Below are 24,568 nucleotides of genomic sequence, written 5' to 3' on the forward strand. Positions count from 1 at the left end.
TGTATTGGCATGTAAGGGAAGCTCTATTGTATCACAGATGCTTAATTGTGCTTCTCATCTGTGGATGAGTGGTTTCCTAGCAGCACCACGGAACAAAATAGCAAGAGGCACAAAGGGCTATTGTGGAAGCAAGTGGACGAGTGAAGATCTGACAAAATCACTGTATTCCGTGAAGCAAACACACTTCTCATTAGTGGCACTAGAAAAAATAATAATTCTTAATAGTACTGAGTATGTCTTCTACTTCCTTCTGCCTTGCAATACATAAGCTGAGTGAAATTTGTTCAATATTCAACAATAATGCATGTAAAAATAAGGAGAAGTTCCAAGCTATGTGTTGTTTAGATGCAGACAACAGCATGTTGAGCATTAACACTTGGTCCTTCCTCACTCATTAGTCACAAAATTATGGCTAGATTTAGCATCCCAACATGTCTATTTGGAACAACAGCCCTATTCACACATTTTCCTACGAGTCCCATTACTAGAGATCATTCAGTAAAGGACTGGAAGATGCACAGGGAAGGGAGATTTTCTCCTGACTTTTCAGGACATAAAGAGGTTGGAAACAAACTATTAACAAAACACACTAGGAAACCTTGTTGGACTACAGAACCATAGGGGTTGGAAGGGACCTCTGGAAATCCCCCAGTCCAACCCCCCTAAAGCAGTTCCCTACAGCAGGTTGCATAGGAAAGCATCCAGGTGGGTTTGGGTATCTCTAAAAAAAGTGACTAAAACACCTCTCTGGGCAGCAACCATCAAAGGCAAGAAGTTCTTTCTCATGTTCAGATGGATTTTGTGTGTTCTTGTTTGTGCCCTCTTGTCCTCTCACTGGGCATCACCAAAAAGATCCTGGCCTTATCCAGTTGACTTTTGCACTGCTCAGATCCCTCTCAGCCTTCTCTTCTCCAGGTGAACAGCCAAAAGCTCTCAATCCACCCCCATCAGGAGGTGCTCCAGTCTCCCACCAGCTCTGCAGCCACCTGCTGGACTCTCCCAGCAGTTCCCTGTCTGCCTGGAGCTGGGAAGCCCAACACTGGGTGCAGTGCTCCAGATGTGTCCTCCCCAGTGCAAAGCAGAATGTCACAATTGCTGAAAATGGCTCTTGGATTGTGCAATCCTAACAATGAACCTGACCTGCTTTGCAGCAAGCCTCTTTCCACCTTCTTCACAATCCCTAAGTCTCTGACTCATCCAGTGATGGTCAACAGGATCACATCACCTCCTCCTGCCTTTGGGATGCTTCAGCACCCCTATGGCAACCACCATCTGACCGACCTCCCCATGACAAGTGCTTCTGTTCCCATGCACCCAGAGGGAACAGATACCACTGTGCCACCAGCAAACGCCTGGCAGATGCACGTGGAAGCGCTGTCGCAGCAGCAATCTGATTGCTGGCACAATAGCACCTTCCCTTCTCTTGCAAATAACTTCCTTATCTACCGCCAGCATATTTGCACGGGAAACTTTAATCAGAAATTTCAAAAAATCCTGAATGCAGTGGAAGCACCTTGCAGCTATTTTTACATTTGATGTACTGCAATTCCTGCCCTTCCTGATTAACGTTGCTCTACGTTGGGCACTTCCTAAAAGCAACTGCTGAGCAGTGATTTGCCTGCCGCTTCGTTATTATCTGCCCAGCTCTGCAAACACCAAAGCCTGTGATGATACGCAAACAATTCCTTCAGAGGTAACAGCAGTTTGCTAACAATTCTTAAACACAAGTGAGATAGCAAAGTTCACTTGCCCTGGTGGAACAGAGCAGCAGGAAAAGGCATCTGGTTCTATTCACTCTTATTCCTCTTCCTCTGTTGCTTTTCGCTCTGCACAGCCTTACATGTTTGAAAGGCTACTACTGACCCTACGGCGTCACTCAGCCTCCTGATATCTCATCAGAATTGAAAATAGTCCCACCCATGTTTCACCAGTACTGCATATTTGACATTTTGGGGATATTTATGACCCCTGGATTGAACTCACACTAAGTGTTCAATGCCTGCTCATTGAGATGGTATTTCAACTCTGTGAAAAGGTAGATAACTGCAGGACAAGAGGAAATGGTTTGAAGTTGAAGGAGGGAAGATTGAAGTTGGATGTGAGGGGGAAGTTCTTGACAGAGAGAGTGGTGAGGTGCTGGAACAGCTGCCCAGAGAGGCTGTGGATGCCCCGTCCATCCCTGGAGGTGTTCAAGGCCAGGTTGGATGGAGCCCTGGGCAGCCTGGGCTGCTATGAAATGTGGAGGTTGGTGGCTCCTCCTGAGGTGTGGGGGTTGGAGCATCATGATCCTTGAGGCTCCTTCCCACCCTGGTTATGATTCCATGATTCTGTCAACAACTGTCTCCAGAACAGATGTGACCACGGGCTCTCAAATCACAGAATCATACAATGGCCTGGGTTGAAGAAGACCATAACGATCATCTGGTTTTTGATATGATTGTATAATTGTATTAGTTCATGATTTTTTTTCTCCCAAATAGAGAAGCACACAGCACTGCACACCCACGCCCAAGAAGAGTGGGATCAGCACATCACTAATGGGAAAAGAAGGAGAGATGGCAGCTTAAACGAGAGAGAAAGCAGGAGTTTGCTCCCCTGTCCATCAGCTGATCCTCATGCGAAGCATTCCCCTCCAGAATCCTTTTCATGGAGCAAAACTTCCAAGTTAACAGCAATCATTCTGGCTGCATCAGATATGACGATTTCCTCTCGCTTTACCTCCTCTGTCCCACACAGATCTTGCTGCCCACCCTCCTGCTTCCCTCGTTCTTTTACCATCACAGCAAACAGCATTAAATCACAGCAAATTAAAAACCTGGGCCCAAAGCACTTGAGAGCAAAGCACTTCTGACATGAGCTACCAGTTTCATCAGATAGCGAATGAATGCTGCTCCAAAGTCTCTCAACACATTTTCTAATTTCTCTGTCAGGCATCTGGCTGACTTCAGTCTATCATACATTATCTCGACAAGAAACTATTTTTGGACAATCCTCACACAGAAGAGTCTAAAGTAACTTACTCTTGAGTTTTCACAAGCACAGAAATGCAGCAAATACAGAAAGGCACGCTGTGATGCAACGATTAAATCTGAATGCTCAGAGCAGGATTGTACATTGAGCTCTGCCTCAATTTATTCATGCAAAACGGATTTAAGAATATCAGCGGCATTTAATCTTGCAGATAACACTGTAAAATAAAAGTGTCAAACATGCACTTTCTCCTTTGTACCAGGAGCACTGTGCTGCCCGTCACAATTTCATATCATGGAATCACAGAATGGTTTGGGTTGGATGAGGCCTTTAAGATCATCTAGCTCCAACCCTCTGCTATAGGCATACTCCTCCCACTAGACCAGGTTGCTCACAGCCCCATTCAGTTTGGACTTGAGGGCCTCCATGCATTCTCCAGCTGCTGACTCTCATCTTCCCCAAAAAAGATGATGCTGCTTCCAGCAAACATAATTAGACAGATTTCCAAATGTTTCTTTTTCCCCTGGATTGCCTCCATATTTGGAAGGAGCAACCTGAAGTCCTCAGTGTCCCTTCATTAATGACCTTCACTTACATCTTCCAGGGTGCCTACAAACCACTCACGTTCATTTCACAGAACTGCTGATACAACTCTCACCCCCAACAATGCAATTTATGCTCTACTCTTTCCATCACTGTGTCATATTATAATTACTCCACCTAACTGCATTCCATTAAAGCTCCTTGGAGCAAGAAGCATCCTCTCTTTCATCTGCATATCCTCAACCACAGCTGGATGTTGGTTTACAACTGGTGTCCCCAAGCTACAGCACTACACAACTTCTGAATGTCGTTGAAAGGTTTGAGGACAGAGCTCCAAATCTCACAAGTTTATTTCTCAGTATTACTGAAGGAAACTGTACGGGTCCTTCAAGAAAGAATTCTTTCCATTTTTGTTAACTGGATCTTACACAACTGAAAAATCACTTTGTGCCAAAGAGACCGAAAGCATGTTACAAACTTAAAACACAATTTTAACAGAGATCACTTAATCCTCACCTGAAACCCAGCCAACCCCTCAGTGAAATACGGCAATCCTTTTATGAAGCAGGCATTCATAATAATAAATGCACAACACATTAAGCAAATGTAATAGAAAGTGGAACTGAGATAAGCGGAAATTTGTCCAAGACATTGGGATTAACACCATTTCTTTTCAAAACAGGATTGTCAAACACCAAAGCTAACTCATTTTTCAGTGTGGTCATTCGAAATGTACAAAGGAGGGGAAAATCATTTTAATCTTGTGCAACACCAGTCAAAGAACTTCATCAAGCCATTTCTGCATCTTGGATGCAAAGAAGCAAGGATGGTGCCTTGCCTGCAGGAAAGAAATGTATTATTGGGATACAATTTCAGTTAAGATAGAAGAGGAATGAGTAAAGAGCAATAAAACACCATAGCATTCAGCAAAGGAAGAATTCAGGCATCACTTACGCTGGCATGTTCCTCCATTAGTAGGATCACCATAGTAGCCAGAGATACAAGTTTCACAGTGTTTGCCAGTTGTCAGATTTTCACACTTCTCACAGATGCTTTCATTTATGCACTTACTGTGCCCATTGCACTGGCAGGCTGCAGAAAACAGAAAAGGATGAGTATCTGTGCTCAAAGGCAGCCCTGCACACAGCAGTCTGTGACTTCTGGAGAGGCTGAAAGAAACCACTTCACCCAACTTTCGAAGAGGTTCTTGCAGTCTTGCTAGAGATACATAAACTCAAAGAGAAGAGTGCACAGAAAACCTGAAATTTAAAGCAGCAAACAGAAAACTGAACTCTAAATCACTACTGTGAATATTGGATGGATGGAAATGGAAGTAGATAGAGGGATGGGTTTACAAGGATGAATGGGGAAGAGAGGTTTCAACAGCAATTCAGTAATTTTGTTCTATGTACTTAGTGTCAAAAACATTATTTCAGCATCTCCCTAAGCATTACTAATAGCTAAATCAACTGTCAAAGAAAGACTCGTCTTTCTTTTTAAGAAACCTTAAAATGAATATGTAAATAAAAGCTAAAAACTCAGTAAAGGTTCGAAGAAAGGGAAAATTCTTGCAAGAACAACGCGTGGATTAGGGAAAAAAATTAAATGACAGAATCATTAAGGTTGGAAAAGATCTCTAAGATCATCAAGTCCAACACCAACCCATCCCCATCACGTTCACTAAACCACATCCAACCACTGGGGGTTGGGACTAGATGATCTTTGAGATGCTTTCCAATCCAGGCCATTTTATAACTTTATATCCTTAAGTGCCACATCTGCACATTTCTTGAAGGCAGGTCTTCAGGTAGCAAACCTCTGCAGCTGTTCTGGAGATAGATCAACTCTTCCCATCTCAAACTGTGTTCCTTTTTGTGTCTTCCAAGCTCTCCTCTTCCTTCCATTAACAGGTATGAAGCTGCTCACCCTGCATTTAACTCTGCTACACTTCACCCACTTACCTGGACACTGGATAAAGGACCAGTTGTAACTGTGCTCTCCAGCACACATGCTGACATTAAGGACAGGCTCCAAGCTTTGTTTTCCTGTTGCAGATGGGGTTGGCATCTTGAGTGCACCTCGGTAGGAGCCATCAATGCATTTCCCCTTGCCAGTGTTGCTGGGATCCGTGCACCAACCACAGCCAGGCTGCTCCAGGCAGTGAGAGCACGTGCAGTAGCCTGAGCAGTTTTCAGCTATTAAAAAGATGAAATAAAATCAAATTGTGACATAAGTCACGGTCTCAAAAAAAAGGCAATGATTAAGGAGAGCCCTTTTGTGACTTAGAGTAATTTTCTCCCCAAAGCCTGTAAATATTTATTCTGATATGCAGAGCAAGAGGTATCAATTCTCATTTCTATCAGAATATTTATTTTAGAATCTTAATTAACAAAGGTTGAACCAAGCAGTGAATTAGGAAACAATGGAACATAAGGTAGGAAACAACCAACATAAGGCCTATCTAACCATTAAATAGCACACACTGAAATCAGAGCTGAGGGTTCCCAGCTAGAGACCATCTCTGCCTGATCCTCAAACTAGAAATGAGTTATCCCAAAGCAAAAGAAACAACAAAGAAAAGAAAATTATTTTAAACACAAAATTTCTACTGTGGGATATGCAATAAATCAGAGCATATATGTAAACCATCCTTTGGATTTCATGATTCCACATGGAAGATACAGAAGAGATGCAAACAGAAGTTAATCACATGAAATCGTGTAAGAGTTTTAATTGGAAGGGTAAGAATTCAAATAATGAAGCAAGCACTGAAAAAGAAATTTGAGATTTCATTATTTGAAAGCCCAGACTATCTGCCATTGAAGACCATCCGCCATTGAGTTTATTTGATAGTGTCCTTATCAGACCCCAATTCTCTTCAACTCTTTACACGACACAGAGGATTCTGTAAGACTGAGCTGCACACACCAAGCTCCCAGGGCTGTGACCTCCATGAACACAGTGGTACAGGATACCCAACGATCAGAGCTGTTGGCCAACACCAGACCTCTCCCACCCATTTGGAAGCAAAAGCAAGGACTCACGTGGACAGCTGCTCATGGTGTACCACTCCATGCACTGCCCGTAGGGGAAGGAGGCCACGTAGGCATTGGAGTCCACACACTGCTTCATGTTGCTGCACCACATGCACTCAGAGCTGCCACTCGTGCACTCACCACACATGGTGCGCAGGGCGCAGGGCGTGCGGCACTGCTTGGCGCTGTGGTTGGCTGTGGGAGGAGGTAAAGGTCAGCTGTGAGCCAAAAACCCATAGGTAACAAACCCCTAAAGTAGGTTATGAAGACTGGAAAATAGTTCAGCATCGTAAAGGTGACATATTTCTTTGGTAGTGTCTTGGTGGTAGAACTCAGTGTGACAATATGCAACGGCATTTAATGGGCTTATGTTGAGCCATGGAGGGTTCAGGATGGATATTAAGAGAAATTTCTTCTTTGAAAGAATGGTGAGGTATTGGAACTGGCTGCCCAGGGAGGTGGTGGAGTCACTGTCCCTGCAGGTGTACAAGAAAAGGGTAAAGGTGGCACTGAGGGACATGGGTTAGCAGGCATGGAGGGGATGCTTTAATGGCTGGACTTGATCTTAGAGGTTTTTTCCAACCTGAATGGTTCTATGAGTCCATGAGATATTTAATACATTGGTAAAAGGGGTGGCCAGCAGGGACAGGGAGCTGATCGTCCCCCTGTACTCTGCTCTTGGGAGGCCTCAGTATTGCACTCAGGTCTGGAGCCCCAAAAACAGAAAAGACAGGGGGCTGTTGGAGAAGGTCCAGAGGAGCGCCACAAAGATGATCAGGGGACTGGAGCACCTCCCCTAAGAAGGCAGGCTGACGGAGCTGGGCTTGTTCAGCATGGAGAAGAGAAGGCTTTTGAGAGACCTCATTGCAGCCTTTCAGTACCTAAATGGAGCCTACAGACAGGAGGGGAGCCAACTCTGTGAAAGGGTAGATAACAGTAGGACAAGGGGAAATGGTTTGAAGTTGAGGCAGGGAAGATCTGGGTTGGATATCAGGGAGAAGTTCTTTACTATGAGAGTGGTGAGGTGCTGGAACAGCTGCCCAGAGAGGCTGTGATGCCCCGTCCATCCCTGGAGGTGTTCAAGGCCAGGTTGGATGGAGCCCTGGGCAGCCTGGGCTGGTATGAAATGTGGAGGTTGGTGGCCCTGCGTGTGGCAGGGGGTTGGAGCTTCATGATCCTTGAGGTCCCTTCCAACCCTGGCCATTCTGTGATTTTATGATTCCATGAATATCCCAAGTTGGAAGCGATCTGTAAAGATCAACGTGTCCAACTCCTGGCTCCACCCAGCACCACCCAAAAATCAGACTATAAGGACTGTAAAACCATTTCTCTTACTATGAGTGCTTATCCATGAATGCTCATGATTTCAAAAGTGGTCGGAAAACAATTTAAAGATCATATTTATAACACTGCTTATCTCAACAAGTTTGTTGATGTGCTCCTTTCCTATTTACCCAATCAAAGTGTTGGGAATCAGAATCATCTAAACTGGAAAAGACTGACAGGGATGGGACTCCATCACTTCCCTGCAGTGCCTGCCAGTGCTAGACAGGGAAGAAACCCCCATGATTAACTAAGCACACTGGGATGGGTTTTAAGTTATTTGATTGGTTCCACACATAAAGCTTAGTACTGAAAGCAGAACTAAGTCAGGAACTGCTGGTGTGATCCAACGCTTTATCATCAGCTTTAAGTGATTGCTCTCAGACCATAAAACCAAGTGAAAGCTTAAAACAATTCAAAAAGCTCTCAGTTAAAAGAGAAAACTCTGAGTCAGGATTCCACATTCACAATCTGTACCCTGAGCTTCTATGATGCTCAGCTTAAAATAGTGTACCTCACTTATGAATATCATGTAATAAGCCAACTTTCCTAAAATTTAAAAGGCACTAATTGGTATTCAGAAATAATCAGCTCTAATAACTGAGCGGAGTTAACAGACCAAACCACTTTTAAAAAAAGATATGCAGTTCCAACAAAGCCAGAAGACTTTTCCCAAAAGCCAACAGCTTCTTTTTCAAAGTTCTCCTATCTGTAAAGTGTCTTGCCCAATTAATTTCAAACTTTGATAAAAATCCTCCTCTGGCAATGGAGCCTGGGAGGGCAGGGAAGGGAGTTCAATTGGAAAGTGGCTTTTATTTATTTATTTTTCAACAGTAGATTGCTCCGTACCGTAATTAACCTAAATGTCACAATCAGGTATGCAATTTAGAGAAAAATAATTAAACTCTAATGTACTTTATGAATTTTACAGTTAGCAATGTAAGCATAGAGCTATTTATAACTTCTGATCCCTGTTTGGAATACCTACACAGGACGCATTTTCAGAACCACTTTTCTTTGGCAAAATCATGATGCAAATGGGATAAAAAATGGGATGTTTTTTACTCTCAGGGACAAACATCTACATATCAACCTGTCCCCTAAGGAGGGGGAGAAGAGAAGGCTGCAAGGTGACCTGAGAGCAGCATTTCAGTATCACAGAATCACAGAATGGACAGGGTTGGAAGGGACTTCAAGGATCATGAATCTCCAACCCCCCTGCCACATGCAGGGCCACCAACCTCCACGTTTAATATTAGACCTTCAGTATCTAAAAGGGAGCTCCAGGAAAGAAGGGGACAGACTCTTTTAGCACTGCCTGTGGTGACAGAACAAGGAGAAATGGTTTCAGGCTTAAAGAGGGTATATTTAGGTTGGATAAGGAAAAAATCTTCTGCAATAAGGGTGGTGAGCAATGGAACAGGTTGCCCAGAGAGGTGGTGGATGCCCCATCCCTTGAGGCATTCAAGGCCAGGCTGGACAGGGCTCTAAGCACCTGACCTAGCTGTGCACGTCTCCATTCCTTGCAAGGGAGCTGAACTAGATGACTTTTAAAGGTCCTTTCCAACTCTAAGGATTCCATGATTCTAAGGGCCGTACACTCAGAGCCAGTGTTACCTGCCCTTTCGCAGACACTGCCATTGACTTCATTGATGCACGTTGCTGCCTTCAGTCCCTGGCTGGAAGGCTCAGCTAGATAACCACAAAATCCAGCATCGCTGGGTTCATCGGGGAGCCACTGGAGCAGGGTGTTGGTGAAGGGTGACATGTCCTCCCAGCACCAGTACGACACGTTGATCTTCCTCAGGCCAACCCACGGAGTCAATGCTTTGGACTAGAAACACAGAGGGGGAGAGTTATCACACAGCTTTATTTATTTTTTGGTATTAAAACAAACATCAGCATACAGTGCTCGTAAGGAACTTCGACAAATTAGGTGTTGCAAAACACCTAAAAATTAGGTGTTGCAAAAACGCATGGAGGAGATACGTGTTTCTCAGTGCCATCTGAATTTAATGCTACAGAAGTAGAGAAATTCTCTTGGAAACAGCAATTATTATTTTTTCTTTACACTATATTTCTATTTATCTGCAACAGGAGGAGCACAAGCCACTCATACCAGCTCATTATGAAATTAGCTGCAAGTCCCCTACACAACTTAAATGATGAAGTGCACCTGCTTTACAGCTCTTCTTTACTACAGCTGTCCCTCAGCAAAACCATTACCCACATTTTGACCACTTAATACCAACTAAAAGGGCTAGTATTTCCATTCCTAGGGCTCACATTTTAAAGGATACCATAGCAGGAAATAATATGTACATGGAAAATGTTTTTCCTCCAATGTAAAGGAGCAAGTGCTGTTAAGGAAGGGTTGCTAATGCATCTTTAGGAATTTACATGATACTTAACCACTCCTGGAGCTGTTTTGCAGTGTCCAGAACTTGGCTTCCTCTCCTCACTTAAGAGTTAACACGCAGCCTCAAGTGAACTGACTCTTACCTTACACTGGTTCAGCTGAATCCCCTCTAAAAACCCTACACTTGTTGAAACATCACTTGAAAATTCACACAGGGAATCAAAGCAGGAAAAGCTCGTTTCAACAGGGCAATATTTCTCTTCAATACTGAAGTGTGCTCCTGTCTGAGAAGCACCAATCCTACTGCCTCCAGTCTAGTCTTTCCTATAAAAACCTCTTGCCAGCCCTGAGACCCAGGATGAAGAAAGCTGATGCTTTCAGACCAAGATTTCAGAGCCTCAGAGCACCACACTTTGCTATGGTTCAAGCACCCCTCACACAACCTGCCCCAAATACCTCTGCACTTCTGCAAGTGGCTGGAAAAAAACAATATTTATTTTCCTGCTGCTTGAGGATGGATGAATTCCAACTCACTCCTCACTGGCTCAGACAGCAAAGCACCTGCCACTAAATCAAACGTAAATAACTCCCAATAAGCCAAGCAGGTCTGCAGAGTTAAGAAGCTGACATTTGAAACAGTGCTTTCCTGAGCAGAATAAATAGCTTTAAATGCTTTATTTTAAACACCTCCGGCGCCCCCAAAGGGACCTTTATTTATAAAATACTGTGTAGATGTCACAAGAGAACCACTTGCACTCCTCTCGCAGCCATGTATCCCACAAGGGAAATGTGTGTGTGATTTCATTACAGAAAGCAATACCTTTGAGGCACCGTGTATGTTTGTATTTATCTTTCCCATTTACATTCTCTACAATTTCACTTCAAAAACACCCATAGGGTATGTTGAATTTCAAAAGGAAAAATCGGTCCTTCTCAGTTAAGAGGCATGTCTGCTCCACAGAGAGCACACCGTGCCTCAGCAAGGACTCCTCCACAGCCAGAGCTTAATTAGTCAGAGGACATAAAAGAGAAGTGCTCACCGAAGACTGCATCTTCTGCAGCTCCTTCAGAACAAATTCCACCTTTTTCTGGGTGGTCAGAGAAGCCAACGAAGCTCCACTGGACCTGCAGGACAGCTTGGCGTGATCGTAGTTCTCCTTTGCATTTGTAATTTTCAGGCAAGAGTTGCTGACCAAATGCCAGTTTGTTCCACAGATATTTTCTGAAGGAAGGAAAAGAGTAAAACCTGAGGTGGGGGTGACTTTCACAGTGTTCTGAGTTGCAAGACATCTTCCACCAAAATGAGCTCTACAGCCCCATCCAACCCAGCATGACCCACTGGCACGCTCAGAAGTACTTATGTACAAGTAACACACAGAAGAAAGCTGTGTAGGGGCTCTGAAGTCAAAGTCACCACTTGGTTACTGGCAACAGGTTGACAAAGCACTTCTTTGAACATCCAGCAGTGAAATCTTTTCAAAGGAAAAGTGGAGAAGAACTCCTTACACTTTGCAAGAATTATTCCTCTGACTCCTAAGATGTTCTAGTGAGGCAATGGCAGAAGTTGCCCAGAGAAGTGGTGGGTTCCCCATCCCTGAGACCCTCGAGGTCAGGCAGGATGGGGCTCTGAGCACCTGTTGGAGCTGCAGGTGTCCCTGTTCACTGCAGGCAGGGGGACCAGATGGCCTTTAAGGGCCACTTCCAACTCAAACCATTCTGTAGAGCTGATGTCCAGATCAAAGTCTCAGTTTAAATTCATCTGAAAACTATCAAGAGTTGGATTTTCAGATGGGCTTTTTACAAATATGATCACCTCGCTCCCTTCTCTATAACCAATTAAACACACCAAATCCTTCACCAGTATCACTTAGAGATGATGTTTTTTTCACTTTCATAGTTCTTCTCTGATGTCTCTTCACTTCCCCAGACTAGCAGAAAGCAGACCTGGACGTGTCCAGAGTTACCAGGGGAAGTTCCTCTATGCCTTTTTTAAGGTCCTGTCCACGCTGTTTTTCTCTCTTTCTCCCTACTAGGAAAGGTTGAGGGAAGTGGGCTTGTTTAGCTTGGAGAAGAGAAGGCTCTGGGGAGACCTCACTATGGCCTTCCATACTTGAAGGGAGCTTATAAACAGGAGGGGGAATGGCTGTTTATGAGGGTGGATAGTGATAGGACAAGGGGGAATGGTTCTAAAACGAGACAGGGGAGGTTTAGGTTGGATATGAGGAGGAAGTTTTTCACTCAGAGGGGTGGTGAGGCACTGGAACAGGTTGCCCAAGGAGGCTGTGGATGCCCCATCCCTGCAGGCATTCAAGGCCAGGCTGGATGTGGCTCTGGGCAGCCTGGGCTGCTGGTTGGTGACCCTGCACATAGCAGGGGGTTGGAACTGGATGAGCACTGTGCTCCTTTTCAACCCAGGCCCATTCTGTGATACTACGATTCTACGATATTTTATTAACTGTTTCAGTCAATTTCTGAAGATGCTATAATTCTCTTCTAGTTACTGGGAAAAAAAAATCCTTTCTGTGGAGGAGCCTAATAAACAACTGCTATGAGCTCCCACTGGAAACATGCTAATAAGAGAATTTTCCTCATCCACTTAGGTGTTATTTGCCTAACACGTCCAGTATGTGACATTCTGCTTTTGCACAATTCTAGTTTCTAAAATCAAATGGCATGCATTATTAAACCTAATGCCTCACCGAAGCCTATTATATCAACAGTGCTGCTTTCATCAAATGAAAAGAGAGAGAGATGAAATGCAGGCTAATAATTATACAAATGATTACACTGCTCTTCAGACAATTGCGACTGAAAAATATTCCATCAGACTTTCTAAATTTACTTGAAATAGAGTTTCATGCCAAAATTGGGTTGATTAAAGAACACTACTCCTATATAGCAGTAAACTGTCACCTGGTTGGGAGTTTTGTTTTAAACAGAAGCAAAAGAAACAAGAAAAAAAGAAAACCAACCAAAAAAGAAGACGAACATCACAACCAATACTTCTGGATTGGGTGAATGTGGAGCTGCTTACATAAACTCAAGCAATACCTACCTGGTAAAGCAATGCACTCCTGATTCCTTGGTTCCCACTGACAGTTCTGATCCATGGCACAGCTTTTACAGCTTGTCCTTTTGTTACAGTAATAGGCAGGGTTATCCTTAGGACAATTCTCATAAGCAGTAATGGGAACCTAAAATAAATTGCACCAATGAGGCTTCCCATCCAAATAACATCAGTTTGTAACAGTCATAAAGACTAACATGCTCAACTTCACGTTTCAGATCTACAAGGCAATCTATATGTTCCAATGTGGAAAAACTGAGGTGTGCTTTCAGGATATTCCCCTAGATTAGCACTTTCCTCCTTAAAGCTGTTCCCTCTAGGGGTAGGGCTGAGTTTTTTCTAGGGCTCTAACAGCAAATCCAAACGGCTTTGAGCCTTACTGAATAACCACATCACTCTGACAGTAAAAGATTCATCTCTTCCCCTCTGCCCTTAGGCATTGATAGGACAAGGGAGAATGGTTTTAAACTGAGACAGGGGAGGTTTAGGTTGGATATGAGGAGGAAGTTTTTCACTCAGAGGGTGGTGAGGCACTGGCACCAGGTTGCCCAAGGAGGCTTTGGATGCCCCATCCCTGCAGGCATTCGAGGCCAGGCTGGATGTGGCTCTGGGCAGCCTGGGCTGGTCCCTGCACATAGCAGGGGGGTGGAACTGGATGATTACTGTGGTCCTTTTCAACCCAGGCCATTCTAAGATTCTACAGTGATGATGATCCTCCTCATTTCAGGACTGGGGAGACCCACAAAAAGCCCTCAGACCCACATGAAGAATTCAAGGGTGTGAGCAGTTCAGAGGCACAAAAGCACAGGAAATAACAAAAGGATGGGGGTCATCATGCTGTCAGATGAAGACAATTGTTATTTCAAAGGCAAAACGTAAACTACAGAAGCATTAGAGAGACTTTACCTGTTCCTCCGTGCAGTTGTTATGCACTGAGATACACTGGTCGGTGCACCACTGACAGTTGTTTGTGTTTGCTGTACAGCTATAGCAGTCTGTAATCTGATCACATTTTTCATTGTCTACAACTATTAAAGAAAAAAACCTGCATGACCAAAAACAGGCATTTCCTGACAGAGCTCTAAGAACTTGATTACATACAGCAAAAGATACAACCAAACAGTAGCGCCTGGAGATTTCCTCTTACCAACCAGTTAGTAAATGGGATTCTTTCTTTTCACTCAATGGAGAGAGAATTGCATTCATCAATTGCTTTTAGTGCCCAGGTAGCCATCAAAACACAACAGCAGAAAACACACTGAGACACTGAAGCCCACCAGCAGCAATGGGGCACGTGTGTTCCATCAATGCACAGGCAAACCATGCCAGAGGACGTTTCCCAAGGACAGGGAAATCTCCCACTGCAGGCCCATTTTGCTGAAAGCCTGCCCTTCAATTATGTGCAGCATTTTCATGCAAAGCTTGAACTTTCCACTTCATCTTTCCAATTGCTTATCGCCTGTGTTTTGTGAGAATTTATTGTACATTCAGAGCCCATCAAAGCAGTGTCCCTTTACATCAATTTCTTTTAAATAATTAAAGGCTGCAATCTATTACAGAATCGAGGTTCATGTAATTCAATTCAGAGCAATGAACGCACTGGGATAAAGTGTTGAAAAGTTGTTAAAAAGTTATCATATGAAGAACACAGGAATCAGACCTTAAAAATAACGCTCTTTTTCTATGCCCCAACCCAGATAAGAGCGTAGAAGGTGACAGAAAGCACATAAACCACCTATCCTGCTGTTTCAGGGTAACACAGCAGGCCCAGGTCCTCCCCCCTCCCCTCACAATGAACAGAAAGCTCTCACAAGGTCAGACTTCAGGGCCAGCACCGACAGAGCAGCAACCCTGATGCCGCCTGTGCGGTGTGGGAATGTACATATGAACAACACTGAAAAAAAAAGCAGATGAGGAAAGGGAAATAGGAAGGATGTGGCACATACCTGACTTGGCAGGACAATCCTCAAGGACCTTTTGCTGTTGCTGCACTGTGGCCATTTCCCAGGGCACGCAGCCAGGCCGGGCAGGAGCCCACACGCAGCGCACACCAGGTCCTGCTTGCGTGCAGGAGGTCTCGTTAGTAAAGGCCTCACATCTCTCTGGTGTGTACTTCAGGATGTCGCTCAGCAGGAGGCTGTTGAAGCCTCCAAATACATACATGGTGCTGGAGAAAATGCAAGTAAAGAAACGTTTCTCCTCAACATCTTTTTCAGTGGCACAGACATAATGAGATTGAATTTACTCTCAGGAAGTTTGCTGATGTCACTAAGCTGAGAGGTGCAATTCATAGTATCATTAAGGTTGGCAAAGACCTCTAAGATCCTTTAGTACCAGCCTGACCCAGCCCCACCATGCCCACCGACCACGTCCCTCAGTGCCACATCTCCATGGCTCTGGAGCACCTCCAGGGAAGGTGACCCCACCATTCCCTGGGCAGCTGTGCCAGTGTCTGACCACTCCTTTGGAGAACAAATTTCCCCTAGTATTCAACCTGACCCTCCAGTGGTGCAACCTGAGGCCATTATCTCTCATCCTACTGCTGTTATCTGGGAGAGGAAGCCTTTTGATACAACAGAAGGAAGGGATGCCATCCAGACAGACCTGGACAGGCTCAAAATGTGAGTCCATGAGAGCTGAATGAGATTCAACAAGGGCAAGGTTCTGCACTTGGGTTGGGGTAATCCCAGATATGTTTACAGCCTAGGAAAAGAAGTCATTGACAGCAGTCCTGCAGAGAAGGACTTGGGGCTTCTGATGGATAAGAAGTTGGCTGTGCACCAGTGCTTACAGCCTGGAAGGCCAACAGTACCCTGGGCTGCATCAGCAGAGGGGTGCCACAGGGCAGGGAAGGGACTGTCCTGTCTGCACTGCCCTTGAAAGGCCTCCAGCACAAGAAGGGAGCTGTTGGAGCAGCTGCATGTCCAGGAGGCCATGAGGATGCTCAGAGCGCTGGAGGAGATCTGCTATGGAGGGGGACTGAGAGCTGGGGGTGTTCAGCATGGAGAGGAGAAGGATTTGGGGAGAACTCACTGAGTCCTTCCATTACTTAAAGGGAATTTATAAACATAAGAGAGAGTGATTTTTTACACAGTCTGATAGCGATAGGACGTGGGGCAATGGCTTTAAACTAAAGGAGGGGAGATAACATCTGACATGTTAGGAGGAAATTCTTTACTCAATGGGTGGTGAGGCCCAGATCTGTGGGTGCACCATCTCTGAAGGTGCCCAAAGCCATGGATGGGCCCTGGGCAGCTCAAGCTGGTGGGGAGCCTGTGATGGAAGGGCATTAAGGTTTCTTCCAACCCAACTATTCTGTGATTCTACCCAAAATGATGCCACAATTCTGTGTGACACCTGACTAATGTGACCATATATATAAAATGCTGCAGGAATGCACGATCCTCCTGTAAAAACAGTGTCAAGAAAGGGAAGAAGGCTGACACAGGGGAGACAGTATTGCACTATTAAACCAGCAGTCAGGAACTGTGACAAAACAATTCAATGCTGTCACATACTGCCGCACTGCTGCGACAGAACCACAGATATTTTTATGGCTGTTATCAACTGAGCAGAGATCCATTTCCCCCTCATGTTTCGAGGGTGGGAAAAGATGTTTTGTTTTCTTTTTCTTTTAAACCTCCTATAACATCACAACTGCTTCAGGCATAACATCAAGTTTCGGCGGTTACACAAAAACGCAGCTCAAAAAAAAACAACACCTGTGCATCAATGTTTGTAAACTTATATTCAGTGAGATAGCACAGAAGAGTTTCTGCAACTGAAGTTTTGCATGAATAATAAACAATTGTTAGCATTACTTTCACCCTATTTCAGAAGACAATTAATGCAGAGGCTTCATTGCTCTTGAGGGCAGCAAACAGACAGCTGGTAATCAGCGTACACTGCAACAGGTATAGTGAGATTTCCAAAAACAAGGGTTTCTGTTTGAAAGCACACATTCCTTTTCAAGTCAGTATTCTCAAACTGACTGAAGCTGTGCTTTAAATAATGTTACTGATTTAGATATACTGTACTCAAAGGGACAGGGAACCAGAATGGAAGACTCCTCAGAAATACCACATCCCTGAAGACGCCCTCAAACTGAGCTCTGCAGAGCCAAGCACAGCAACAGCTGTTCACCTCAAGGTGTGGATATCATTACAGTGATATAATGCTTAACAGCAGGAATCTCATCTATGATTTCACCTAATTACTGCACATCACATCACTGGTAAAGAGCGATACAGGATACGCCGTGGAAACTAAAACATGGGCAATTTGGAAACTAAAACATGGGCAATTTAGAAACCACAAGGGAAAATATGAATTTGGGCATATAAATGGTCAATGAAGCTAAATGAGGGCAGAAAGAAATAAAAAAATGTGAGAAAATGATTTCTGAATGAACAAACATTTATCAGATCCCCTCTCGGTCTTCTCTACCCAGGCTGAACAGACCCACATCACAGCCTTTCCTCATACAAGAGATGCTCCAGGCCCTTCATCACCTTTGTGGCCCTTCACTGGACTCCTTCTAGGAGATCCCTGTCTTTTTGGAACTGGGAAGATGCATTAGTAGAAGCACTGATAGAAAGAGGTGCTTGCTGAAGACACTGAGACAGCAGAGATCTGAGAACTTCAGCAGATTTGACACTGAATCTCACTTCTCCAGTCTCAGTGTCCTTAAGTATACACACATAAACATCTCAACGCATGCACAAATGTGCACCAATGTATTGAAATGGGACTGAACTATGAAAAACACTTGTTTGGATTCTCACCTGTTGTACAGCACTGCAGAATGTCCAAACCTGTTCACATCATGATGGAGACCCGGGCGAGGAAGAACGGACCACTTGTTGCAGGCTAGGATTAAAGAGAGGAGATGATTAGCTGCAGGAAATGATTCTGCCTGTACACAAAACACAAAAATCTCTCCAGTCAAATGGAGCAGCTGATAAAAGCACTGCAGTATCTGCTTTGTGCACGGCCAAACACTCCCATCCATGTCCCAGCTGACAGAAGGGGTAAGGAAGGATGTGGTTGTTCTGCACCACCACCTGAACAGTCCAGTTTTGTGGCCTTGTGTGGCGTAGATTAACAACTGTTTATGAGCATGGATGGTGATAGGACAAGGGGGAATGGTTTTCAACTGAGACAGGGGAGGTTTAGGTTGGATATTAGGAGGAAGTTTTTCACACAGAGGGTGGTGAGGCACTGGAACAGGTTGCCCAAGGAGGCTGTGGATGCCCCATCCCTGCAGGCATTCAAGGCCAGGCTGGATGTGGCTCTGGGCAGCCTGGGCTGCTGGTTGGTGACCCTGCACATAGCAGGGGGTTGGAACTGGATGAGCACTGTGCTCCTTTTCAACCCAGGCTATTGTATGATGATTCCATGATAGATGGTTGGCTCTTTGGCAATCACGTGTAATCAAATGGCAGCAATGCAAGTTGTTTTCTCTCCTTTGCAAATGGAGTATTTCATTGCATAACAAGTTCTGTTTTTATCTGTTGAGACATGAATTATTTGCAGTTTTGCCCTCAAACCAGCATCACTGAGAACAGAGACTTATCTTCCTCTTCTTTTTCATTGCAATTACGTTCCTAGAGGGTAGATATCCATGTTTTTATAAATATTTTTCACTCATCATAGCTTTGGGATTTTTGGTTGTTTTTCTCTTTTAATATAATGTGAGATTATTCCATCTTTTTCTATTAGCATAACATTTATAAGTTCTGCTTCATTTCTAACTTGGTTTCTCAGGTAATTTCTTCCTTTAGGCGGCACAGAAAAAACAACCTAAGAAACCTATAACCCACTGAGCAATCAAAGGAACAAAAGCAGGAGAAGTCAGTCCAATTCACAGCACTTCAGCTACGCAAAGGGAATGGGATCACCTTGGGGGTTAATGTCCCAGAGGCAGTTGTATGCAATTTATGCAATTAAGACAGAAAAGTCAATCTGCTGTAAAGATCTACAGAGCCCCAGAACGCTCGCAGAGTTTCTAATGCAAGATAAAACTGTTGTTACAGGGAGTGAACCTCTGAAAAAAGAAGTCCATAAGCCCAAACCACTACATAAATAAATCAAGAGGGCAGAGAAAATCAGCTTCATTACTTTACAAAATTTAATTGGAGAGTTGCTGGGTAAGAAAGCTGATCCTCCACTGTGCACCTGCGGAAACTTTTGCTTGAGAGTGCCAGTAAATAGAAGATGTATGACCCAGTTGGTTGGGTTTAACACTTGGTAAATCATGACTCTGAAGTTTATTTTGAAACGTCACTTGCTCTATTTTTGAAGAATTTACCCTATGGAACAAGCATGCATGGTTTCAATTTCCAACAGGAGACCTCAGAATTGGACAGAGATTTGCGATCTTTTATCCAGCAAGTTGTGAGTTATGCAAGGCCAAAAAACATATTTTTCTAGATTAACAGAAGGTCTGGAATGTTTGGCTTTCTAAGCTTCTTTCCCATCTTTAACAGAAGAGAGAGTACAGGAAAAAATGACTGCTTCTAAAACTGCAAAGAATATACTTCTTCCTGACTTAGAAGTTAAGCCAAGCCTAAAGCTTACAATGCAGAGGATTTTATTAAATATGTTACTCAAATAGAATACATATGCTACAAAAACATCGAGCCTCCTTCCAATCCTGGCATCAGAACTGAATTTTTGAAGGGAGAAAGAAAAGTTTTAATTTCTCTCCCGTAGGGAGAAGAGACCATTACACGAGCATAGGTTTTGCATGAATATTTCCTGCTGTGTTTTACAAAGGAAAACAACAAAGCTAAAACTTGTTTAGAAATAAAAGCGAATGATTACTTAAACCACAGTAATTGTGACTGGAGAGTTGGGCAGAGAAGAACTTGGTAAGGTTTAACAAGAGCAAGTGTAGAATCTTGCACCTGGGGAGGAATCACCACATGCATACAGGTTGGGGGAAGAGCTGCTGGAAAGGAGCTCTGAAAAGAAAGACCTGGGAGTCCTGGTGGACAACATGAGCCAGCATTGTGCCCTGGTGGCCAAGAAGGTCAATGGGATCCTAGGATGCATTACAAAGAGCGTGGACAGCAGTTCAAGGAAGGTCATCCTCCCCCTCTACTTTGCCCTGGTGAGGTCACATTTAGATCCTGTGTCCAGTTCTGGGCTTTCCAGTTCCAAAAAAGACACGGATCTCTGATTCCAGCAGAGGGCCACAAAGGTGATGAAGGGCCTGGAGCATCTCCTGTATGAGGAAAGGCTGTGAGTTCAGCCTGGAGAGGAAAAAACTGACAGGGGATCTGATAAACCCCTAATAAAAAGATTTAAGGGAGGTGGGAGGCAAATGGATGAGGCCAGGTTCTTCTCAGTGCTGTGCAGCGATAGGACAAGGAGCAATGGCTTAAAACTTGAACATAGAAGTTCTGTACTGACGTGTGGAAGAACTTCTTTATGGTCAGGGTGACGGAGCACTGGAACAGGCTGCCCAGAGAGGATGGGGAGTCTCCCGTGGAGACACTCAAGACTTGGTTGAATGCCAACGTGTGCAACCTGTTGTAGGGAACTGCTTTAGCAGAAGGGTTGGACTTGATGGTCCCTCGAGGTCCTTTCCAACCCCTGTGATTCTGTATTTTGAGACAAGTTGCCTGAGAAGTTACTATTCTTGTTTTGCATTCATCCCATACACGAGGGATGTGACCCTTTGGAAAGGACAACCTTTGCATTTCGCTGCTGGATTTGATCATAAAGAGATGCAAGGGCTGCAGCCCACCCTCGTCTCCTCTGCTGCTATGAATCGAGGGAAGAAGAGGATTGGATGAAGGCATTCGTCCACCCAGAGAAATAAATGCTAGGAAACTTTTCTATACCAGCCAGAGAGACTGATTTGGAGAATGGGAAGTGCTAAGCAGTCATCGTGGTGCACAGGACACAGGAAAAATACTGTGAGGCTGCTCTACCCAAGTGCTCACCCAACCTGAAAATCAACACAACCAAAGCTTATCCTGAGAAGCAATGAGAAACACACTCATGTACAGCCAGCTGCATTGTTATCCTCATACCTTCCAAAACTGGCATAAGGATGGGATAAGCCCCAACCTGGCCAGGTGCAGGGTAAAAGGATAAGAAGCAACAATGTCTTCTCAGATCTATCTAAAAACCCTCTAAGAGCCTCTGCATGCCACAAAACAGAAGGCATGTCCTCACAAAACCCAACGCACGTGGCCTGACTACTTGAAAATTTGGGGAGGGCAAGGAAGAAAAAACATGGTAAGGAAAAATAAAACAAGTCACTACAGAAATCACCATTAACAGTCACAATTATAAGGAAGAGCTGTCTTTGAAGCCTTTCCTCAACTTGAACTCCAATTTTCTCCACTCTTCCTACCAGGGCTCTAACGCATTCCTGGCTGCGCTTCTGGTCCATTTTCCATAGTGTTTCTCAGTGAGACAAGGCAAACCATGCCAGTAAAGGTGTCCTGACATGAAGGAGAAAGAAGAAGTGATCTTTTTTCCTTTGAAGAGCTGTTTTTGCCACGATCTGACCTGAGAGTCTCTGCCCCGACGAATGAGGGACAGAAGAGCACGAGAAGGACTCCCATCACTCTCGTGCCCAAGTGCAATCAACGCAAGCTATAATTCTTGGCATAAAATTGGTAAAAAACTGGGCTGGCAATGAGCAGTTCCTGTAAAAGGAATTGCCTGTTAACTGCACTGAATCAAAATGAACTTCACTAGTGGCATTTCTTTTTTCAAATTTGTGTCATTTGTGTTTTACACCTAATAGAGTTCACTGGGTGAGGGAAGACAGCAAAATGTATTAAGAAAAATCTATCCCCATTGATATGCAAGCTGATAGAAATTACTCTCTTGTGCTTGTCAAAATACCTCACATACTGAATGTTTCTCAAGTTAAAAACTCAAAATAAAGTTAGCTAAGAGCATACAACAGATTGTACAGGGAGGTGATGTGATATCAAAGAAAGTCGGGGAACAATTCCAGATAGCAAAATAGCACAAGGATGCCAGACTGATCATCAAAGTAATCCATTCACTGGCACATTCCCTTCACAAAACAGGAGTGACATCTCAGCAGACAGTTCCTTCCAGGAAAGCAGGATTACGTGATCATTTCTGGGAATAAATCACCAGAACCCTCATTTCAAGGAATAAGGAGCAGAAGACAGAATGTGATGTGAGTACAGAATGGCGTTTTTTGCCAGTGTGAATTATCTGGATTGTGCATGCATTTCCTTTTATAGAATTTCATCTCCTTTTCTTCCTTTTCTTAAACGCGGCCTGTGGACTCCACATTCACAAATAAATGCTGCCCTCTTCTGGCTGTTCACCCCCACCAAAACCTAATCCTTCCAAATAAAATCCGCTTGCTTGGCTTTATGATTAAATACTACTTACGGGGACATTTATGCTTACAAAGCACACACAAACAAACTGACACTGCAAACAGCTCAGTGAAGCAAGAGAGACAGCCCTCACTTCAAACAAGAGCATACAATGGATGAGTTGAGCTCTAGCAATGTCTGGTGCTTGTTACCATCCAAACAGTGCTTCCTCTTTAACTCAGAGATTAAGAGGGGGATCGGCTGTTTATGAGGGTGGATAGTGATAGGACAAGGGGGAATGGTTTTCAACTGAGACAGGGGAGGTTTAGATTGGATATTAGGAGGAAGTTTTTCACACACAGGGTGGTGAGGCACTGGAACAGGTTGCCCATGGAGGCTGTGGATGCCCCATCCCTGGAGGCTTTCAAGGCCAGGCTGGATGTGGCTCTGGGCAACCTGGTCTGCTGGTTGGTGACCCTGCACATAGCAGGAGGGTTGAAACTGGATGATCATTGTGCTCCTTTTCAACCCAGGCCATTCTATCTGATTCTAAAGCACACTCAAAATCTCACTACAGCTTTTGGGATGAGACATCAGAAGCATGTGTGCTCTATTCAGGATGTTTTTTAATGTCTAAGGTGGCGTACAAACTGTTGGCCAACAAAATGCTGCTATATTTGCCTAGAAATCTCTGCAGCAATTCATTTGCTTGGTAATCTGCACTAAGCTAATGTGCTCCTCCTGATTAAACATTCTTCTGCAGTATGCTTAGCAGCGTTTGCTCCGATACACCCAGCATGTAAATCAGGCTTCGGGAAGGCAGCTCTTCTAAAATGTCCAAGGATATTTTGTGTTGTTCTTATTTCCCCCAAGAACTTACCGATATCGTAGGCCATAAAATCGGAAGAAAAGCACTTGGCACCGTGGCTCATGGAGGTGTCGTTGTGCGTGTTCCCTCCAAACACCAGCATGGTTCCACTCATTATCACGGCTGTGTGCAAATAGCGGAAAAATCTGCTGTCTTTAAGAATCGTCCTTCAGAAATAGAAAGATATGGATTAATGAATCTGATAGGTACCTTGCAAAGGCACCAAATAATAAATCCAAGCTTAGGAAGGAAACTGAGAGGTGGAGGGTACTATTTAATTAGTTTCTCTAATGAGATTGAACAACTTTCTCTGCGGACTGTTCGATTCCTCCCGTAATCTCACTCTCATATTCTGATCTGCTTTCCCATTTATAGGAGAAATACATCTAGGAAAGCAACCCTCCAAAGCCATGGATCTTAATCATCAATTCTTTCCCTAGGGGTTGTGGAGCTTTCACACTAACACAGCTTCGAGCGCAGTCAATTAAAACGTGCTGATACGGATACTGTCTGGGGAGACTCCAGTCCAGAGAAATTTATAGTAATCTAAATCATTTCTTTTAAAATCGGGTGTCATTTCTTGCTCAAAACCAACAAAATATTTCAGGGACATCAGCTGTGTACTTGCCAAGAGCAGAGCCTGCAGCTTAACACCTGCAAAGCTCAATGCCTCACCCACAGTTAAATCAGGGCTGGCGTTAATCGTGTTACCAATGACCTCGCCTTTAATCAGCATCATTAACAGCACTGAACACAAAGGGTCACTGATAAGGATGAGGAGAGGGCTTTTTTTTGCCCTAACTTACCATGAAATCCACGGAACATCAGAGAGAGTTGGCAGAGCAAGAAACCTACAGATAAGGACAAGCAGACACCGCTAGGTGCCCTGCTGCAGGGTGACTGCTGCCTGCCCTGCCAGCCAACAAGGCTGACAAAACAAACATAAAAGGAAGCTGCTGCTGAATGCTTTGGGCAGATATTGTCCCATTTATGATGTTTTCTGCCTATTCAGCCAGATCTGCCAAGCTGAACGGGAAGAACAAATGAACCAAGATAGGAAGTGTGGTTGTCACTGCATGT

General features: G+C 44.2%; 1 protein-coding gene across 1 annotated transcript in view; it reads right to left on the reverse strand.

The window, feature by feature from the left end:
* ATRN (attractin) overlaps positions 1–24,568 on the reverse strand; it is a 147,014-nt gene that overhangs the window by 69,438 nt on the left and 53,008 nt on the right. Inside the window, 10 exon segments of the mRNA XM_042811734.1 lie at positions 4,468–4,605; positions 5,475–5,708; positions 6,558–6,743; positions 9,489–9,705; positions 11,271–11,452; positions 13,286–13,424; positions 14,204–14,325; positions 15,244–15,464; positions 18,082–18,166; positions 23,501–23,655. Of these exon segments, the coding sequence (XP_042667668.1) occupies positions 4,468–4,605; positions 5,475–5,708; positions 6,558–6,743; positions 9,489–9,705; positions 11,271–11,452; positions 13,286–13,424; positions 14,204–14,325; positions 15,244–15,464; positions 18,082–18,166; positions 23,501–23,655 (1,679 nt within the window).

This window comes from Centrocercus urophasianus, unplaced genomic scaffold (genome assembly GCF_019232065.1).
Source record: "Centrocercus urophasianus isolate 14NV4802_14NV808 unplaced genomic scaffold, USGS_Curo_1.0 seq_13, whole genome shotgun sequence".
In the NCBI taxonomy this organism is placed as follows: Eukaryota; Metazoa; Chordata; class Aves; order Galliformes; family Phasianidae; genus Centrocercus; species Centrocercus urophasianus.